The 22,808-nt window shown below is 43.8% G+C and overlaps 1 protein-coding gene across 5 annotated transcripts in view; it reads right to left on the reverse strand.

The window, feature by feature from the left end:
- The window catches only part of KLHL5 (kelch like family member 5), a 246,063-nt gene that overhangs the window by 32,436 nt on the left and 190,819 nt on the right, over positions 1-22,808 (reverse strand). For all 5 annotated transcript variants that reach the window (XM_029589386.1, XM_029589364.1, XM_029589379.1 and 2 more), the window contains 2 exons: positions 14,667-14,879; positions 1,577-1,763 (listed from right to left, as the gene is read on the reverse strand). In XM_029589386.1, the coding sequence (XP_029445246.1) occupies positions 1,577-1,763; positions 14,667-14,879 (400 nt within the window). The remainder of the gene's footprint in view (positions 1-1,576; positions 1,764-14,666; positions 14,880-22,808) is intronic.

A 22,808-nucleotide genomic window follows, 5' to 3' on the forward strand; every position in this document is an offset into this window, starting at 1 on the left:
AGTGATAAATTGCAGGAGGACCTTGCGAGACTAGAAGATTAGGAGTCTAAATAGCAGATGAAATTTAATGTGGACAAGTGTAAAGTGATGCATATAGGGAGAAATAATCTATGCTGTAGTTATACAATGTTAAGTTTCATGTTAAGAGTCATTACCCAGGAAAACGATCCAGGCATCATAGTGGACAATTCATTAAAATCATCAGCTAAGTGCGCTACAGCAGTCAAAAAAGCAAACAGAATATTAGGAATTATTAAAAAGGGAATGGTGAATAAAACGGAGAATGTCAAAATGCATCTTGAGTACTGTGTTCAATTCTGGTCGACGCACCTCAAAAAAGATATAGATGCACTGGCGAAGGTATAGAGAAGGGCGACCAAAATGTAAAGGGAAAGGAACGGCTCCTCTATGAAGAAAGGCTAAAGAGGTTAGGGCTGTTCAGCTTGGAGAAGAGACAGCTGAGGGGGATATAATGGAGGTCTACAAAATCATGAGAGAACTAGAATGGGTAAATATTAATCAGTTGTTTACGCTTTCAGATAAAAGAAAGACAAGAGGCACTCTATGAAATTAGCAAGTAACACATTTAAAACAAAATGGAGAAAATTATTTTTCACTCAACACACAGTTAATGCTCTGGAATCCGTTGCCAGAGGATGTTGTTAAGGCAGTTAGCTTAGCTGGGTTTAAAAAAGGTCTGGACAAGTTCCTGGAAAAGTCCATAAACCTCTATTAGTCAATATTATTTAGGGAATAGCCACTGTTTATCACTGGCATTAGTAGTATGGGATTTTATTTTATTTATTTATTTATTATTTTTATATACCGACATTCGATCTGAGATATCACATCTGTTTACATTCAGGTACTGTAGATATTTCTACAATCTAAGTTTTGTACCTGAGGCAATGGAGGGTAAAGTGACTTGCCCAAGGTCACAATCTATTTCCTGTTTGGATTCTTGCCAAGTACTTGTAGCCTGGATTGGCCACTATTGGAAACAGGATGCTGGGCTTGATGGACCCTCAGTCTAACCCAGTATGGCAACTTCTTATGTTCTTTTGTTCTAAATGGCAAGGAAATCATCACCTCCCCAAAACTAACAGAATGCAATAACTTTTTTTTCTATTATATTTTTCAATTTTATATAACTTCAAAATATTTCTTGATATGAAATAACACATGTACACAAAAAATTAGAGGAAATCGGAAAAGAAAAACCATACCTAACAATTCTCAAATAATCCTTATATTGCTTTATCAAGTCCACCACAAAATAGAGAATCCACACACCATACAAAGAAATAAAACACAACCTCAAACTGAATCATGAGAACACCAAAAAGTGGACAATGCAGCATCCTCTATTTATAGAGTCTTATGTTGGCAAAAAGTCGGGACTCACAATGAAGAAGGATTTGGCAGCAAACCCTTGTCACAAAGAAATAAGAAAGCTGTAGTAAAAAGATAACAAACATCTTGGTATTATGACAGTGTATGCAAAATATTAACTAGTGCTAAAGCACAGACTTTCAAAAACACATTGCAAAACCCAAATTAATTCTCAAGATAATACCTTTAGTTGCATCCATTCCTCCCACAGCAAACAAAACACCAACTGTAGACTTTCTAGGTTTTGTGCGAGGACTTTGTAACATGGGCCTTCTCTCTGGCAATAAATGGTATTTCATTGCCTCCATAATGAGCTTTTGACATTCAATATCATCCCGAAAGAGCACATTATTTTCCATGTCTGCCAAGAACTACAGAAAAAATATTAAAGACAAATTTAATGCAAAAACAAGGTGACATGAATAAAACAGTAAAACATGCAAACATATGTCCAATTTTGGAATAAATCCAAACTCTAAATAAAACGTTCATGACAATAAAAAGTTAACCGATATCTCAAAAGGAATGTTTTCAAATTTAAGTAACCTACATCTACTTTCAAAGTAGAACTTTAAATAAGTATTTTAGAGTCAAAAGTGTTTGCAAATGTAATAAACCAACTTTGTCATCATTTGTTGGGAATCCAATGCATTGTTATTCTCCTCCATACTGAACACATAATTGTCATCTGAAGAAATCTCAGTGATGGCTGCTTCAGGGAGCTGCAGGAGTGATAAGGGACCACAGGCCCCACCACCCAAAGAAAATCAGGTGATAACGCAATTAAACTGCAAGAGTGGAGAGAAGCCCAGGCCCTGCCACCTGAAGTGATTCAGGCGCAGCTTCAGTGAGCCCAAGGCCTGCCACCCGATGGATCCAGTAGTAGATTAACGGGCGATACAGTAAGGTGCGGTAAAAAGAGGTGTGTTAGGGCCGGGCGCACCCGTGTTTGCTGCACGCACAGTCTGGATCACATACCGCTCGATACTGTATTTAAATGGCATGCAAATGCAAGCCGCGTTCAACACGCGTCCATGAAGCGCAATCCATTTTACTGTATAGGCGCTATACAGCGCCTATACAGTATCCTGGGTGCACTGGTACCTGACCTCGGACGCCGCACGCCGTGACCTGAGCACCTGGCTGGATGTCCGAGGTCACGGCGTGCTACGTCCGAGGTGCACATTACCTTTTAGAGAATAGGGAGCCATGGGGAGCGCCCGCTCTCGCTGCCGGCTGTCCCCAGGAGGAGGGGAGAGAGGACTGGGGCTGCTCCAGAGCTGTCAGCGTGGGAGATGGACGCGGCCAGGGCAGGTGAGCGGGGGCTGGCAGAAAGTTTGCCCGATTCACTTCGGTCTTGTCCCGGGGAGTTAGGGGGTCAGGCAGTGAAGCAGGGCTGGCTGGGGCTGCTCCATGGCCCGTGAAATTTCGTCTCAGCTTGCCTGACACTCCACACTAACGCAGGGGTAGGGGTAGGCGGTAATTAGCAGGTTAAACGCGCGGCAAAACTGCAGGTTTAAAAAGCGATAATCGGGGCGCACATTACTGTATGGGAGGGAATAGCTAATCCGATTGTTTACATCCCATATACATGCCGCGGGCGGAAAGGGTTACCCATAGATTTAAAGAGGCAGTAAGGATGGGTTAAAAAGGATAGTGAATCGCAGGTAGGACTAATGCGGCCAAATTGTGTGTAGAAAGCGGGTTAGAAGCAGGGTAACCGCGGCCGCACTTTACTGTATCGGCCTGTGTGTGAGCAGTCTGAGTTGGAAAGGCAGCAAGGAAGAGCGAGGGGGGGGGGGGGGGGGAGGGGAGAAGTGGATAGAACACATACACACCGTGCCTAGTGGTTAGAGTAGTGGCCTATGAACCAGGGAGACCAGGATTCAAATCCCACTGTCACTCCCTGTGACCTTGGGCACATCAGTTTACCCTCTGTTGCTTCAGGTACAAAATTCGATTGTAAACCCTCTGGTGATTGGGAAATACCTACAGTACCTGAATGTAATCTGCTTTGAAGTGCCGAAAAGCAGAATATAAAAATCTAAAAAATAAATAAAAATACAATAAAATAAATGTACAACCCCCACCCATGTACACACACACATACAGCCTCTTCTACATTGCTCATATAACTCCACACCCACACATTGCACACACCCACTCCCACATTCTTCTACACCTTCCCTACACACACACGGCAAAACCCACCCCACCCCCATATGCCCCTATATACACATACTCTCCTATACCTCCCCTACACACACACACTCATACACTACCCTCTTATTCCCATCCTACATAACCCCTCCACACACAAAGCTCTCTCCCCGCCATACACACACCATATATATCACTCAATCCTAACACACACCTTATATACACCATGCCCTGCTGCTGCATCAGGTAGCCTTGCCCAAGTCTGCCAATGGAGGAGGAGGAGATGTGCCATTGTCTCACACTGTGAGTACGCACTTTTCAATTTCTTATTATACACCTGTTTTGCCTAACCTGAAATAATCTACTAAAATTATACATTAATACATGATCTCCAGATCTGATATATTGAAATAATCATACATCCTGTAACAGCAAAACATATATTAATTGTAATTGGTTTTCACGTTCATGTTGCTAGGGAGGATTTTATACTTTAAACAAAGTTAAGAGTATTTCAAGAATTTGCAGACAGTAGTCAGAAAAAAAAAGCTTCAAATCTTAAAAAGCAGCACAAATGTTTCATATCTATGAACAATATTGACATCTCTTCCAAGTGTATATTCAAACATTTTAGATCGCCATACAATAATATCCAGAGGATTGAGTCTAGCCATTTTAGTATGATACAGAGTTTGGAAAGGCAAGAAACTAAATCTAAATCCTAGCTGGCTGGATGGCACTTGCTCACTCTTTCACCGGTCAGGCTGGCTGAGCTTGCCTGGTTGGGCTAGCTGAGGTAGTTAGTTGGCTGGTTTGGCCTCATTGGACTTGCTGGTTGTCTCTCCCTTCTCGGTGGTGTGCTGTGAAAAGCATGGGCTGGGGCTATGGCTTGACATTGAGTCATTTCCAGCTACCCACCCTGCAGCAACTTTGTTTTTCTCCTAGTGCCAATCAGCTGGCAGTAGCCAGTGCTCCTCCGCCCCCACCCCCACCATCATTCATGCCCCCATTTGTGCACCCCTGACCTAACCTTTCAAATCTGCTCTGTCCTTGGTTCCTATTGTCTATCAGGTTACTTACAGGGGAAGGAAGCTGTAAATTTGAGCATATAAATCACTGTGTTAGGCAGTGCCCCTATGTTCCCCTTTAAACCAGTGTAGGACCAGGCTAGGTGCTTGGTCCCCTTTAATTCCCCTTGTGAGAAAGAGCTCTGTGGGCGAGGCCCAGCAGGGGAAGAATAAGAGTTGGTACCCAGGTGAGGATAGTCAGACCATGCCAAAGTCTCCAGGAGGAAGGCAGCTCCTGCAGAATAATGCTGTCCAAACACTGAGCTGTAATGAAGCTGTGTGAGCACTGAGGGAAGCAGTACTGAACTGTGAATAAAGACAGTATACTGTCTGAAGGTGAAGGCGGTCTACTGATGTGTCCATGTCTAAGCTGTTAATAAAGATATAGTGTTTTACGAAAGGCTAAGAGTCATGCTGTGTTTATGTCTTCAGGCCTGGGGGGGATCACTGCTAGGGTCCCACACTCTGCTATTTAAAATGTTGGAAGCGAAAAGTTCTTGTCGCCATATTGGTTCTGGAGATAGCTGGATTCTATACACGCTGTGATACCTTTTATTAGACAAACAATTATTATCCAAAGATAATGTACATGATCTTTTGAGACCAAAAGGACCTCCATGGTCTTGAAATCTCAGGTACAGCTTCCTAATATATTAAAAACATTTAATGTTCACTTGTTTCGATAAGTGCTAGGTTTATCCAATAAAAAATATTACAAGCTGCTATAAATTGTAAAAGGAACATTTAAAAAAAGGAGACATTACTACTTACCTGATAATTTTGTTTTCCTTAGTATAGACAGATGGACTCAGTACCAGTGGGTTATGCACCTTTACCACCAGATGGAGTTGGAGCAAACTAACATCACAATATATATACTCCTATAGTGACATCAGCTTGCCAGTATTCTTTTCAAAAGCCAACTGTGGACAGATAACCATTTCTGTACTCAACCAATAGGAAACACTGAACTCAGGCAAATAATGTATGAACACTAATCTAGGGACTGGATGAACACTTATCAGTAATCCTTGGAACACGTAGCCACACAGGACTATAACATAATCATTTGGCAGCCAAGGCTGGGAAGCTGAGTCCATCAGTCTACACTAAGCAAACAAAATTATCAGGTAAGTAGTAAATTCTCCTTTCCTAGCATGTAGACAGATGGACTCAGGACCAGTGGGATGTACCCAAGCTACTCCCAAATAGGGTGGGAAGCTGCCCGCAGCCCAGTCAACACTGCAAGTCCAAAGGCTGCGTTCTCCCAAGACTGCACATCCAGACGACAAGACCTGGAAAAGGTGTGTAAGGAGGACCATGTCTCAGCTCAGCAAATGTCAACGGGAGACAACATTGGCAGGTGAAGCCGAATTGAATATTCTTGAGACTGCGAGTTCCAACGAGACAACAGGGAGCGCTGAAGAGGACACATATGAGCCTTTGCCTACTGTACCACTTCCAGGGTCGCCGCCATCAAACAGAGTACCTGTAGATAGGACCACACTGTCAGGCGTATAGTGTTCACCAAGGGATGCACCTGTGACAACTTCTGAATATGGGCTTCTGGCAGGAAAACTTTGCCCTTTTCGTGTCAAACAAAACACCCACATACTCCAAGATGGCTGAAGACTGCTCTTGGCTAGGTTCACCATCTAACCGAGCTCCTGCAACAGGGAGATCACCTTGCGGGTCGCCAGGTGTCTTTCTTCCAGAGATTTGGCCCAAATCAGCCAGTCGTCCAAATACAGGTGTATTAGGATCCCATCCTTCCTCAACTCTGCCGCCACCACCACCATAACCTTGAAAAAAGTCCTGGGAGCAGTGGCCAAACCAAAAGGCAGCACCCAAAACTGATAATGGCACCCCAACACCATGAAATGCAGAAAACGTTGGTGCTCCAATCGGATAAGGATATGGAGGTATGCCTCGGACAGATCCAAGGAGATCAGAAATTCTCCCAACAGCACAGCAATTATCATTGAACACAAAGTTTCCATGCAGAAATGAGTTACCTGCAAATGAATGTTGACTCCTTTGAGATCCAGGATGGGACGAAAGGAGCCCTCCCTTCTTGGGCACAATGAAATAAATGGAATATCGACCCGTATTTTCTTGAGACGTGGGTAATGGAACAACAATCCTCAGGACTGAGGTGCCTTGACAACGTACACTCCACTGCTTGCTTCTTCTTCTGTGAGGAGTGGCAGGGAGATAACCATAAACATGTCCTGAGGAATACTGCGAAACTCTAGTGCATATCCTTCTCGTATCACCTCCAGAACCCATTGATCTGATGTGATCTTGACCCATCTCTGATAAAAGAGAGATAGGCAACCCTATCTCCTGTTCCTGGGGGTGGGTTGGCAAACATTCACTGGGAGGCTTGGGAGGTTCCACTACCCAAGCACGATCCTTGCTTGGGTGTTTGGGATGAAAGGACTGAGACCTGCCAAAAGGTTGAGTCCTCTGAAATCGCATCCCTCTGTAGGGGTGAAACCGCTTGGAACCCCTGAGATGACCCCTCATACCAAAGGGGTGCTGCAACTGCTTCTTGTCTTCCAGCATCCAAGGAACTGGAGATTTGCCCCATTTATTGGCCAGCTTCTCCAACTTACTCCCAAACAAGAGTGCGACTTTAAAAGGCAATTTTGTAAGATTAGCTTTAGAGGCTGCATATGCTGACCAATTTCTCAGCCATAACTGACGTCTGGCCACTATTACTGAAGCCACTCCTCTGGCTGAGGTGCGGACCAAATCTCAGCTCGCTTCCGCTAAAAAGGCAATGGTGGGTTCCATAACTGCCCTGGAATTCACCCCAGAGTCATCAACCTCCTGAGAGAGAAGCAAACAAGAGTGAGCCACCAGGGAACAACAAGAAGCTATCTGTAAGGTCATTGCCACTGCTTCAAATGCTTGCTTAAGGATGGCCTCAATCTTCCTATCATGCACATCCTTCAAGGTTGCTCCTCCCTCCATGAGTACAGACAAGCGCATCCACTTTTGGAAAATGCAGATGCTTTCTCACCACTAGATCCAGAGGGTACAGGCTTTTCAATGTCTGATCCCCTTTGAAATTTACCTCCGGGGCATCCCACTCAAGATCAATCAATTCTTGAATGGGTTCCATAACAGGAAAAAAACAAGCGTCTTTATGCAAAGAAACCAAGATGGCATTCTTCTTCAGCTCAGACATGGAATCTGCCCCCGGAAATCCCAGCATCTTCAATATCTGGGAAATCAGGGCCGGCAGTTCATTTCTATGAAAGAACTGTAAAATAGTCTTATATGGTTCTAGTCCCGGAGGGATTTTCCCATCCTCCAGAGAGTCAGGATCTGCCTCATCCTAATTGCCATCCGGATTCCTGTCTGAAACACCTGCAGCTTGAGGTGTACTTTGGCACTTAAACGTAGACCTGAAAGAGGGAGAGGCCACCGCCTGAGGATCTGACCTGACAGGATTGGATGGGGCTGAGGACTGTGCCTGAAGAAAGGCTTGCAATCCTTGAAAAAAAATTCTACCCAAGAAAAGGGAGAAGGATCCATGCCAAAACCAGGAGGCACTTATGTGATGCCAACTGAGCTGCCGTTCCCTGCTAAGGAACCAGGCAAGAGAGTTCTAAGGTCAGGCGTCCCTCCTGACATATCCTTAACCAGGACATCATCAGGCTGGGAAAACCCAGGCTTAGTAAAATCAGATGAAGATAATTCTCCTTAAGCCTCTAAGCAGCACTGGCACAAGTTAGAAGGCACTCAAGGCTGAGATTCCCGAACATGACAGACAGCACAGAAGGAAAGCCGCTTAGGTTTCTTAGCCACTGGTGCCATTAGGCCATCATAACGCTTAATAGGTGACTGAAAATGTGCAACCAGCCAAGCTCCTGCTGAAAATTTTAGGCACACAAAATTTAAGTGTCCCAAGTCTGTATACCAAAAAAACTAAGCACACCATCACCACACCAAAACCTGGGCGGACAATCGATATGTAGGAGGATGCTCGCATAGGCCGCATGCCCAAAACAAACTGAGCACACAATTTGGATGCACAGCCAGACGCATTTACGTGCACTGATGATCCTGTAGAGGGCAGCTAAATATGCAGGAAAAAGCACGTGAAAATGCCGCCGTAGCCTACCATGCGGCACACAAAAGAAGCGTAACAGCGTTGCTCAACCCATTAGGCTGCCCAGTTCCCCTAACCCCCACAGAAGAAGGAACGAACATAGGGACAGCATGCCGAGCATGGAGACCGGAGGAGGTTCTACACTAATTCTGCCAGTCTGTCTCTGACTGTTTCTCTCTTTTTGTTTTTCTTTAGAGCTTACCTCAGTTCAGCCTCCCCGGCAGAGGATAGAGACGGTCTTCAGCTGTGTGGGAGAGGGCATATACAATCACCGCTGGCGCTTGGCTTCCTGCACCTTCTGCCTTCCAAGCTGCTTAATTCAGCGAAGTCCACACCAGCCTATAACTAGCTACTGGACCAAGGCACTTATCTGAGGGACCACGGAAATCATCTCAGGAATTCTCAATTGGGGGAGGGACTTTTAGGTTTAATCGCAGGAAAGTGGGGCAAATCAAATCTCCAATTAATTCTCCTCTAAATTTGAAGCAATCCCCAGTAGGGAGAAGCATGCCCACCATCTGCTGGAGATGGAAAATACTGGCAGGCTGATGTCACTGCAGGAGTATATATACTGTGACGTCAAGTTTGCTCTGACTCCATCTGCTGTTAGAGGTGCATAACCCACTGGTCCTGAATCCATCTGTCTACATGCTAGAAAATCATATTTATATGTACATGTAACTCAAATATATTTAAGTACTAACAATTATGCAGGATTTGAAAATGTTTTTACAATTAAGACAATTTTGAAACATATTCACTACAACAAATGCTCAGAACTTGGCTTCTGTAGGTTTTTCATGCTCAGTTAAAGTTCATTTTCTCCTTAAACATGAATATTAAAATCTCCTACTCATTTATAAAAGGACTGTCGGTGCAGATCATTGTTATTTCCATAATGTCCCTGCCATTCCTTTTGACACAGAAGCAATACATACTGCTCTGATTATTGTTCACACTGTCACTTGCCAGTTAGACAATGGCTACCCTGAAAGAAATGTCACAATTTATTTTTAAATGTCAGATGATTAACATTGCAATTGCATACCTTATCTCTCAATTTTATGCTCTGTGAGAGCAGAAAAATATACAATTTTTAAAGCATCTATTTTAGATACTCTATAACACATAAATCAATGCATAGTTTATGTACATCTTTGTAAACAGGAGTTTAATGCCAAACCCTTTACTTTTTCTGGATTTTTTAAAGTCTCAAAAGGTCTTTTTAAAATATTTCTAAATGACCCATTTCTCTTATGAATACCAAGTCAATGTCTCCTAAACAACCAATCATTCTTCCGTGCATACTGTGGATCATGAAATAACACCTCGGAAGTCGGGTACAGAAAGCAACAACTGGCATTGCAGCATGACAATATAATACACGTCCAAGAAATGGAGGGCAACACAAGGCTGTGTTTTCAGTAAATTCACAGTTCAAACAGGAATCGATTCATCCAAATTCGAGACTTGGAAAATGTACAGCCATGTACACAGATAACCCAATCCCATGCATACACAGAGAGACAGACATCTTGCACCCAGAGACAGACACCCCACAAAGAGACAGAAACCCAATGCCCAGACAGGCACAGAGACACAGGCACACCATATCCAGATAGATACATGCGCAGACACACCACATCACGCACAATACAGACATAGGCCACACATTCCTCATCCAGACAGACCCAGATCTAGATAGAGACACACCAAACACCACAGACAAATGGTGAGGGCTGAAACATAAGAGCTGAGAAAAACTCTATCCCCAATTTTTTTTTATTTTATTTTCTCTAATTTTTCCTATTTATATAAGTTTTAGTTTGCTCATCTTTTTTATTTTCTCCATTTACTTATTAAATTGTTTTGTTTTTTTTTACTCTATTTGCCTTTATTCTTCCTTCACCACCTCCTCCTCCTCTCTCCTCCACCTTATTTTCTCTGGTTTCTTTGCCCATTTCCTTCCCCAACCTCACTACTCCCTTTTGCCCCGAACGGGCCACAGCTGTGATCTCTCTTTCAGGGTATATAAGAGACCCGGCAGCAGCAGGAATTCCTCCCGTGCTGGGGCCTGAGGGGTAGCAGTTCTTCCTGAGCTGTGAAACAAGGCAGTGGCTTCTCCAATGTCCAGTTGTGCCGCAAAGTAAGTGGCTCCGTGCCCAGGCCCACCACAGTGGGAACAGCTTCTCTCCCCGGACGATCGAAAGGGAGGAATGGCTAAGCCGTGGCCTGCTTACAATGTTGTCATTACGCTCCAGCAGATCCCTCTCTCCTAAGCTTGCAGTGCCTCCACGGGGCCAAGGTTTGACAGCCCAGTCATTTTTATTTTCTTCCTTGACTGGGTAGCCAGCGTGTCCCTCTTCGGAATTATTCACGCTCTCCTGTTTGCTCACCCCTGTGCTACATATAGTTCCACTTATGGCCATTAGTATACGTGCTTGAGAAAGTCTTTTGTGGGATGGCTATATGGTATCACAGTACTGCAAGTGTTGTTTATAGCTTGAGTTAGATAAAAGTGCTGAGGATGCATATCTCCCCCCCTTAGAGTTCTCATGTATTAATCAGAACATGAGATGTGGCTGTGATATGGGTTTGCAAGCATGTAGAAAGAGTAGTGCAAAAGCATGAAAATGTGACTTCAAGAGAGAGAGAGAGAACGGCAGTAAAGATATAAATGTTAAGAAAAGTAGATTAAGATGAGGTTAAGAGAGCCAGTGTGTGCATGTTGCAGATGAGAATCTAGGCAAAATGGTAAGTAAAAACATAAAAAAAACAAACAAGCTGTGAGATGCCCAGCAGAAAAAGTGGCACAGACAGACTCTTGAATGGAAAACTTTAGTCAGTGTTTAAAATTGGAGGAGGCAGTTGAAATCAAGTTGCAGGCATTATGTAATAGAATAAAAGAAATGGGCTTTATGAGGTCAGCTTTCCTATTTCTCTGAGAAAGTGTAAAAAGCTTTTAAAGTGTCAAATTCACTCCCATAAGAAGTAATGGGATCTGTGCAGCTGTGGCAGTGCTTGGGACCAGATTTACAACACCCTGGAGGAAGAATTAATTTCTGTCTGAGCCTTCTGGGAGGGGAATTAAAGGCATGTATGTATCGAGTTGTGGGTATATCTATGGGTGAGTTTAAGGCATTAACGAAGCTTCTTTGGTGGCTCAGTCCATCATAAATATCTCTTTTTGTGCTGAATATTTTATGAATATTTGCTTTCACCAGAGTTGTTATTCAGTGACATCTGAATATTGCTCAGTGTAAGCCCTCCATTCGAGGGCATCAAGCAGTGGCTTATCACAATAAATGAAACTCCAGGAGTTTATAGGCTTATATACCTATACTTTACAAAATTATGGAGCTACATAAACATCTGAATGCCTGGAGATACTTGGCCTGTCAGTTGTTTCTCAGACTGCAAAAAAAAAAAAAAAAAAAAAGATACGAGGGCTGTCTAGGAAATAAGGAGAAGGGACCTTGGGTTTGATTCCCAGCTCAGGTCTTCTGCTCCCCAAGTCAGCCGAGGTCGCATGGGGAACCCCTGGGGGGGAGGGAGCACAGCAGCGACAGCTATTGTCCGGAGTCCAGGCCCGTGATTGCAAAGTTCTGGAAGAAGCCCTCACGCATGACCCTCTGGGCTAAAATAATCCGGGAGGGGATATAAAATCGCCGGGCAGTTGTGAATGAAGGCTCGTGGCACCAGAAATCCAGTGCTGGCTCTTTGAGCTGAAAGTCCTATAGAGCAGGAGGAAAAATTCTTCACAGCCTCCCAGTGCAGGTAGTGGGAAACATAAATGGTAAAAAAAAAAATTCAAGAAAGCCTGTGAAGACGTTATAATCCCCCTCCCCAGGGATATCACCATTAAGCCCTGGGTACTCCCGTGGTTCGGTTAGTGCAGTGTAGGATAGTAAGTAGGGGGAGGCCCCATTCTGCACAGCCCCTCCCTTTGAGGGAGCTGGAATGGTCATTGCCTTTGAGAGGGTTTATAAGCAGCTCTCTCACTGGGGGGGCAGCGTGATTGATTTTTAGAGTTATGAGGTGTGTGGAGCTTTTCCTGAGTTGGATTTTGGGGGCCTTCTCTTAGGGCTCAGAGAAAGCATTGCCTGGACTCTGTGAGGTGGTCGGGGATCTGCTCTGTCCATCCACTCCCTGGTGGGTAGAGGTGGTATCTCAGTTTGTTTTGCTTTGTAAGAAGCCCAATGGAACCCACCCTGGTCACTGCCTGGAGGGAGGGCACAGGGAACCCTGCCTCTGGGAGTCTCAGACTAGGGAAGATTTGCCCCTTTGCAACCTCAGTGAGGACAGAGGGCTGGCAGTGACCCAAAGTTAGGATCTTCTAGTGTTTTGCCTCTGTTTTTGGGATGAAGAATTTTGCTGAGAAGATCAGGGAGCAAGGTTTATCTGCTCCTCTTCCTACCCTACCAAGGAACAACTGGACCTGAGTGTGCCAGAGGGGATCCCTCTATCAGGGATTCATCTGACAGAGAAAAAGAATAAGGGAGATTAACTAACTGAGAGTAGGAACCACTTTGAAACCTTTGAGGATAACTCACCTGGAGTCTTCACCCCTGGGGAGAGAGGATTTTTACTCTCTGTGCAGAGACCATACTTCTTTTACCAGTTTTTTGGAAGGGGTTATCCTGCCCACCTGTGAAATCCATTTAACCAAGCCCTGGAGGGTGGATGTTTCCCTGGCCCTGGTAACCGAGACCCATGCACTGATTGAGGGAAAGGATTGTAAGTAAAGAAAAATTCTGTGGTGCTGAGGACTGAGTTTTTGTGCCATATTTCACCCGATTACCTATCAGTAAAGATGTTATTTTTGGACACTAAATCAGTGGCTCTAGTGTACTTCTTTGGCATGTTCAGCGTACGCAGTTGGGACAAGTACACCTTGGCCAGGGAACAGAAAGCACAAAGAATCACTCCGTCACTCTGGGCCCAGAAAGTTAGGTAATTCCCCCCCCCCCCCCCACCAACAAAGAATCCAGACCCTGGGAAGGAAAGAGAGCGTGGAAACGAGTTAGCCTGAGTGAATCAGCCCCTAGTGACAAATTCTTGGGATTACAGAGTTATGGGGCCACAGATCAACTGCCAGGCACAACACTGGGCAGAAGAGAAGGGTCTTACGGTTCTTCTTCGCCAACACATTCACTGGCTCCCAATCAAATATAGAATCCATTACAAAACCCTATCAATCATCCACAAAGTCATCAATAACACCACCCTAATTGACCTCACGATCCCTTTACAGCTTCACACTACCTCCCGATCGACGAGACTAGCTCAGAGAGGCACTCTACAGGCCCATCCTATCAAAACATCACTAAGTAGAAGAGCTCTTTCCACCGCTGGCCCTAAACTTTGGAACTCACTCCCACCAGACTGCAGGCTTGAACAATCGACACCCACCTTTAAAAAAAAGACTTAAGACCTGGTTGTTCAACCAAGCATTCTCTTAACCCAATAATGCTAGTTTGTGAACATCATGTTTGTCAACTTCAGGCCCCACAAAGTCAATCCCAGCGATTATACTCACTGATCCTCAAAATATTTTGCATTTAAATTGTATTCTCCTTGTTCATTATAAGATATTATTTATTTCTTCCAAGTTTCAATTCACCTTGTTCATTGTAAGACATTATTCTATATACTGTCATTTAACTGTTGTAATGTAAACCAAAGTGATTAGTAACTCTGTTACCAGAACTTCGGTATATAAAACTGTTAAATAAATAAATGTTTCGATTTAGTAAAAAACTTCATAAAGGAGTTATTTGTACGTGACAAGTTACTGATGTGTAAACTGAAAGCAATCAAATCACCAGCTAATTATTATCCAACCTACTGCAGACAATGTGTGAAAGATAATAAACAGGTACACAGAATGCAACAAGGAAGATTTTGTCATCGCTGTGCCATACCTGTGGTAGAAGCAGAGGCAGCCTGATATAAGCCAGCAGTTTATTGAGATCGTTCTTTCTCTGCTCCAGGTCATGTCGAACCCACGTGAGTAGTGCATTCAGTATAGTCTCTTCATTAGGAATATTCATATCATCACTTGCTAACAGCTTTGCAATTTCACTGCTTGGTAATAACAAAAACTCTTGATTTCTAATTACTTCCATGAAATGCTCCTGCAAGAAACACAATGACAGAATTCTCAATGCAATTATATTTCAAGATACAACAAAGGTAAGCAGACCTGTTCCTTTTGCAGAATATATGTAGATACATGGAGATAATGTATTGTATTGGTGACTTAGGGCTGGATTTACTAATGCCGCAAGGCACAGTGAATCCCGCGGTAACGGGGGGCGAAACGGGGGGATGGTCCTGCAATCGCTGCTGGCGTCGCGCCAAATAACTACACCATAAAAGATGTAGTTATTTGGCGCGAAACTGGCAGCGAAAACTAAGCGTACCTTTCGCTGTCGGCGAAGTCTTTGCGGCGTCAGCCCTGGCGCCGCCCCGACTCCGCCCCCATCTTGGTTTCGCACGCAATAAGGGACTTTTCGCGTGTGCGATCCGCTTGGTAAATGACCCCCTTAATGCTGATGGTTTGCAGTACAAAAAACACTTTCCCTGATTGTGAACTGCTTTACAATACACATCAAACACAATTCTGCTACAAATAGCATGCAAGACAAAATATGGTCCAATTTCAATCTACAAGTGGCACCAAGACTACCAAAACATAAGGATTAATACAAATTACATTAAAAATGGTAGCTAAAGGTCAAAACAGCTGTAGAACATAACCTAAGGGAAAAAGCCTTTTCTTGAACCCTCACATCTCTCTCTTATCCTTTTGTGCTTCTTGTGTTTCTCTCTGGTTTTTATTTTGACCTAGCACTTTCCTCCTGTTCCTTTGTATTTCTAGCTCAGCCTGAACCAGGGCTGGGATCCTGGCAGAATGAACCATCATTTGCAACTACAGGATGATGATATTTTCCTCTATTTTCTATATCCTTTTCCCCACCCCTCACCCCCAACGAACCTAGTCTGGTCATTGGATTAACAATCCTGGGCCAATGCATCAGGGCTCCTTCTGAAACCCTGCAGTCATAGGTCCCGAATCTGATCACCAGGTGTCGCCCCATAAGCAATGACCATGACTCCTCAACTCCACAGGCTCTGAATTTTGTCTCTGCAGCATCCTATGTCAAGCCAGGGATCCCCAACTCAGAGAATGAACTAGGAATCTACCTCATGAGCCACCGGACTGGCCCCTTCTATTTCTTTTTTAAGGTTTTAACCATGCTGTGCATTGAAATCAAAGATTTCTTCTGGTCTCTCTCTTAGCCAAATTCCCTAACTAGGATGTTACTGAGAAGAAGAGAAGCTTGACTGCAAAAAAGGATAGCATTCACCAAGTGATAAAAAAAATCCCAAGAAGTGAAAACCGGCTGCAGATCGGTTCAGGGAACATCCTCTTCTGATGATGGAAAAGAAAAACTCAAAGCGACTGCAGATCTGGCAATAGTTGGGGAAACCATCCCACATGCCTGGAAAGAGAGAGGCATGTGATTCATACGAGTGACTCTGTGGTTAGTGCAGTTAGCGTAGCTGGGTTCAAAAAAGGTTTGGATAAGTTCTTGGAGGAGAAGTCCATTAATGGCTATTAATCAAGTTTACTTAAGGAATAGCCACTGATATTAATTGCATCAGTAGCATGGGATCTTCTTAGTGTTTGGGTAATTGCCAGGTTCTTGTGGCCTGGTTTGGCCTCTGTTGGAAACAGGATGCTGGGCTTGATGGACCCTTGGTCTGACCCAGCATGGCAATTCCTTATGTTCTTATGTTCTCTGTTTGTCATTGGAGAAATAATGAACCAGAATGTTTACATCTTAGTTATTATTTATTTGTTTTTATATACCGGTGCTCGATTTTACTTATCACATTGGTTTACATACAACTTAGTGGTGCAGGAAGCCAAGCATTTCCTTTTGTTTGATTATTATTAAGATTATTATTAAGAAGATCTTAGTAATCACTTGGTATCACAACTCCACCTCATAGACTTCACCGATCCGAACTCAGCTCTCCGTTCCTGGAACAACATCACAGAATCTATAGCTAACAAGCTATGTCCACTAGTAACAAAAAAAATCCCACTCTAACTCCTCCAAAAGACAGCCATGGTTCACTACAGAATTGAGAAAGCTAAAACTAATTCTAAGACAAAAAGAGAGCAAATGGCGTAAAGACCCATGCGCTAACACCCTATCCTTCTACAAATTTACCCTTCATCAATATAAATCCACTACATTAAGATCTAAAAGGGACTTTTACGCATCCAAGATCCATGACCTGGTCTTTGACGCTAAAGCCCTCTTTACCTATGTATCTAATCTCACACAAATAAACCCCCCGGAGATTTCCCTCAACCAAGCTCAATCTAAAGCTGAAGAGCTAGCGCTATATTTCAGTAACAAAATCAGCAGCCTACTAACTCAGCTGCCCTCTAACACAGCTTCTCTTTTGACCTCACATCAGCTCGCCGTCAATAACATTCGCTTAGAACCATTCGAACTCATTTCTGCCATGGAGATTCAAGGTAGCGCCATCAGAAGCCGTCCTGGGGAAGCATGCGCCAGCAGCCTGCCGGTGTGCGGGGTTTACTTCTGCTCCTGAGGAGAAGTATAAAAATAAAAAAAACTGGGGTTAGGTAGAGTTAGTTAGGGGTCGGGGAGGAGAGGGCAAGAGGGAGGAAGGATAGGATTAGGGTTAGGGAACTGGGGGACCGGCTGACCCCCACACGTGGAGTCACAGTCGACCCGCATAAGCACGCTCGGATGTTATAAAATCAGCGTGTCCACGTGCGCTCGCTGGGAACTGCGCTTACGTGGGACGTCCGCGTGCGGTTCTTAAAATCGACCCCTAAGGGAACAGCCACTGCTTATTACTGGCTTTAGTAGCATGGGATCTATTTAACATTTGGGTTCTTTTCAGGTATTTGTGACTGGACTGGCCACTGTTGGAAACAGGATGTTGGCCTTGATGGACCCTCGGTCTGACCCAGTATGGCAACATCTTATATTCTTAGGGAGTAGTTTTATGGAATAAACTGCCAGTTACATTGCGCAAGCAAGGCTTTTGTAGAAATTCTAACAAACAACTGAAAACTCATCTGTTTGAAATTGCATTTTTTGGAGTATGAGAAGTGAAAGCAACTGTATGCTGGCCATGACTGTGTTTTATGCTCATTTTATTGTTTCATTTGATTTTGTTAATTTTATATTTTACTATTCATCTTTGTGAATATACAATTGGAAGCTGCTCAGGACATCAGATGATGCTGCTGACAAATTTTTAAAATAAATAAATAAGTCATTAGCCAACATGTCCAGCGAAGATGAGCAGAGGGGTGTGGGTGAGATTAGTTTGCACCGTGAATACCTAGAAATAAAGATTAACAAAAACACTTGGGGGGGGGGGGTGTCATGGTTAGCAATGGGCAGCATGAGAGCCAGCACAGAAATAGCCGCTTGTTAGGGGCACAGCAGCACTGGAAACTTTATTCCCTGTATGATCAGCAGTAACGTTTCCAGGGCTAAGGAAAACCTGGGTTAGGCCAATGGCATCTCTCTGCATTGGTGAATGCTGCTTAATGCCCTCATTTGCATGGGATTTCCATGTGAGGGTGCTAAGCAAGATGTACAATTTTACATGCATATTTAATATGGGTAAAACTCCTTGCTGCATTGGCAGTAAGGTTTACGCTCAGAAAATATACACACAACTATGGGTAAACTGTGCATTCTGCTGAATGCACTTTATTGTATCAATCTGACAGAGGGAAGTTTTGAAGCCCAGTGGACAGATTCCAGGTCAGTGAGTACTTTGTAACCGAGAGCCTGCAAGCATCATTTCTCTCTGAAAAATCATCCAGAGTATACACCGCAGATACTTTTGTGCCCCTTGTACCTCTTTGCAGGACATATATTGAACATAAAAACTGTTCAATGATGCCTCCTTTAATAATGTGAAAATTAGTGGTACCTTGAAACCATGTACACTAACACTCTCCAAAATATATAGCAATATAATCTTGTTTTTTCTCATGAAACATTAAAATCTGTATCATTGCCATAAATATTTTCTGGCTACTTGTAAAATTAGGAAATGACAAAAGAAAGCAAAAATAAAGAAGAGCTACTAGGTTCATAGTATCCTTTCCAATTCTATCTACTTAGCAGCCAAAGACACTAGCTAGAAACAGCTGGAAGAACAGATGTGGGGGAGGGATGATTTAGAGAATTGCTACTCCAAATTCAATCAAATTGCAATCTATTAGGTGTAAAATTTGCTATTACAGAAATCCCTACACTCAGTGTGTGCAGTACTGCACTATTCAGGTAATGTACTTGATGGCTCTTATTTGTGTAAGTTACTGTACTTTGTACAAATCTAAACTCTACTCTGCTGTAACACACTTTGAGCTCTTATTGGGAATGTGTGTGTGTGACCCCTTAATCAAAATGGTGACCTTTTTAAAGCTATGGTCAGATGGGCACTTAATCTCTACTACTTAACCTCTATTAGTATTTTCTATTAGTGAGTTCTGTAGTACAGAGTTGAGGTCTTGGGTTTCTATGTCTTTAAGCAAGTGTGATGTCAGATGTATAACATTGAGTTCCTAGTAATAGGAGCCCCGGATCTTGGGGAGTTTTTCTTTTTCAGTTGTTCCAGTTGGAGTTTAATACAGTGTTTTCTTTATGGGATCCTATTGACTGGGTTTATTGATCATAATGGATCTTACTGGTTTTGCCATTGATTCCAGCAGGTCAAGAGGCAACTCCTAAACACTGATGCCTAATTTATCCTTTTGGAGTCCTAGGAGGAAGAATGGACATAACTTGCAGAGTGAATTTTTTTGCTTAGATTAAAATGCCTTAGATTGTCAAATATCTCTGTTCAAATGTGAATACTGACGATTTTATTTTGGAAATAGCTGAAGTGCTACTATTTTGTGTGTACTAATGATTTTATTTGATCCTGCAGCAAAGGGGAGAGGAATTTTCTCGGTATCCCAGCTAGCTGTGGAAGCCTATGATTCATTGCTGATAATTACTACTGTGGAAGCCAGTGACTCATGGCTGATAATTACTTCAGCAAAGCAAATAAATGTATTTCAAGTTGGAGCCACCAAATCCAGCATATCAGACTGAAGTTGTTTAATCTACGGGTTTGAATTTGAAGAACTAAGAGCAAACAATGGGGCCGATGCTATAAAAAACGTGGAAAGCGGGCACTGAAAAGTCAGCGCCCGCTTTCTTAACGTGCGCATGGCGCCTGCAAGGGGGGTGCCATGCTATAAGCAATTTAGGGGGTCACACTAGCAAGGAGGCGATAGGGTCGCTTGCATGATTTTAGCGCCTCCTTGCTAACGCGACCCAGCAGTTACTGGCAGTCTGCCGGTTATGAACACCGACGCCGATAAACTCGGCGTCGGTTTTCATAACTGCAGTCCTTCTTTTCAATACACTCAGCTATTAACGCCTGCTCCAGGCAGGCATTAATAGCTGAGCGATAAATGTGCGTCTGAGATGCACATTAATTTTTTTGCATTGAAGTGAATGAGTAATAGACTCATTCACATGCATTTGCATGTGATGAGCGCTATCTCATTCACTCCGCGTCGGACACCGTTAAGTAGGTGCTAATCCCCCTATTGCATTAGGGGGTGGATTAGCGCCTATTTAACCCGCATCCGACTGCAGGTTATACATTGCGCTTGGCCCCAATGACCGCTGGAAGTTGAACCCTCAAAAAACAGAGGTGTTTTGGTGTGAGAACAGTCATGATTTATATCAGTAGTCCCCAACCACCGGTTCACGGACCAGTACTGGGCCGTTGGGGTTTTTTTGCCGGTCCGCGGCGCCGCTCTCCCCGGCTGCTGTTCATTGGCTGCCGCTGCTGCAGGGAGGCGGGGCGAGGCTGGAGACCTGCTTCCTCCAAACCCACGACCCGAAAAGCAAATTAGCGCATCGTGGCTGAGCGGTGAACTATGTTGCTGGAGCCACGCGGGCAGAAAGGAGGAGCTTCAGCCACTGCAGGTGCTCCTCCTACTTCCTTCCTGACGCCCTGCCCTGGGAGAAAAATGTTGCTGGAGCCGCGCGGGCAGGAAGGAGGAGGAGCTTCAGCCACATGCAGAAGAGGAGCATTGCGGCCCGAGAAGACCAGGGCCGCTGCAGAGCCCATCCTGCAGCGGCCCGTGAAGAGGAGGCCCAGCGGTGAGAGAGAGGCTGAGGGTTTGTAGAGTGTGTGTGTGTGTGTGTGTATGAGATGAGTTGAGAGATTGTGTGTGAGAGTGAGTTGAGAGACTGTGTGTGGGAGTGAGGACCTGAATGTTTGCAGAGAGCATGTGAGAGCCTCTATGTATGTGAGAGAGACAGCATGTGAGAGTGAGAGCCTGTGCTTGAGCAAGACAGCATGTGGGAGTGAGAGAGAGCCTGTGTGTGTGAGAGTCAGACAGCATGTGCCAGTGAGAGACTGTGTGTATGAATGATTGTATGAGAGAGAGCATGTGAGAGAGAGAGTGTGTGTGTGTGAGAGAAAGAGAGAGTGAGAAAGCATGTGAGAATGAGAACCTGACTGTGTGTGTGAGGGAAGAAGACAGATGGAGAGAAAAGAAATAGAAAAAAAGGCAATATAAAAGGAATTGGCAAAAAAATAAGAAAGGGAAGGTGGGGAAAAAAAAGCATGTGACCAACCGATTAGAAAACTAAGATCAGACAGCAGATGTAAAAAAAAAATAAATTACTTTTTACTGATTGGCACATGTAATCTTTGGGAATGTGCAAGAGTAGCACTTTCTCTATGTGGATCTCACAATGTACGAGGCAGCAGAATGGGCTTCAGTGCCAGTAGCAGGAATCAGCACCTCCCCAATAGCCACGCGGCAGCAGTGACAGTGGCAGCAGAGGAATGAGAGAGGCTCTGAGGTTGTGAGGGAGCCAGTGAGAGTGAGAGCGTGAGTGTGTATGAGAAAATCCAGGGGAGTAAGAGTGTGGGGGTGTGGGGGGGGGGGGGGGGTGTGGACGGGGAGAGAGTATCTTACAGCCTGAGAGTGTGTCAGTGTCTGCGAGAGCTAATGGTTGGGTATAAGAGCATGAATGTGTATGTATGTGACAGTGTATGTGTGAGAGAGAATGGACATTCTGAACCTATGGTGAGTTGAGTCACATTCACATTATAAATGTCATAATTAAATGATAAGTATGCACTAAAATCCAACCCCATCCATAGTCCTGCCCCCATATGACCAAAGCCCCGCCCCTGCCCCACCCCGCCTTGCCGGGCCATGGAAAAATGGTCTTGCTTGAAGCCGGTCCCTGGTGCAAAAAAGGTTGGGGACCACTGATTTATATGATCCAACAGTGTCCTTTTTTGGAGAGGTTTTACCTATAAAAACAGCAATGCATGTACTGGGTGTACTTTTGGATTCAGAATTGACCATGCAGGCTCAGATAAATAGTATGGTAAAACTTGCATTTTATATTGTGACCTCAGGCCTGATCTTGAAAAAGATAAATTAGCAAGTGTCATCCAGACCTTAGTTGTTAGTCACCTTCATTACTGCAATGTCTTATTTAAGAAACAACTCATCCATTTACAATTTGTCCAGAATACTGTTGCTCGTATTTTGTTGAAGTCGGGGTTGCAGGATCACATATTACTTGAGTTAGAAACGCTGCTTTGGATGCTCGTTGATTTAAGAATTGATTTTAAATGTTAGATGATAATTTTTAAGGCTCATTTTAAAAATGATCCTTTGTTTGTAAGACAGAATCTGCAGAAATGAGTGTCTGGGTGCTTTGTGCTTTCTACACAAGATATTTTTTTGTTACTCCCACAGTTTCACACTTGAAATATGTTGAGACATGGAAGAGAGCATTTTCATTTTCTGGTCCAGAGTTGTGGAATTCAGCCCTGTGGCAATTACATTTGATTAAGGAATTTAATGTTCTGAAATATTATAAAGCATGGTTATTTACAAAGGCATTTTCCTGTTGAACCTAGGAAACTTGAATTATTATTTGAGCTGCTCATTGCTGCTA

Source organism: Rhinatrema bivittatum, chromosome 1, assembly GCF_901001135.1.
Source record: "Rhinatrema bivittatum chromosome 1, aRhiBiv1.1, whole genome shotgun sequence".
Lineage (NCBI taxonomy): Eukaryota > Metazoa > Chordata > Amphibia > Gymnophiona > Rhinatrematidae > Rhinatrema > Rhinatrema bivittatum.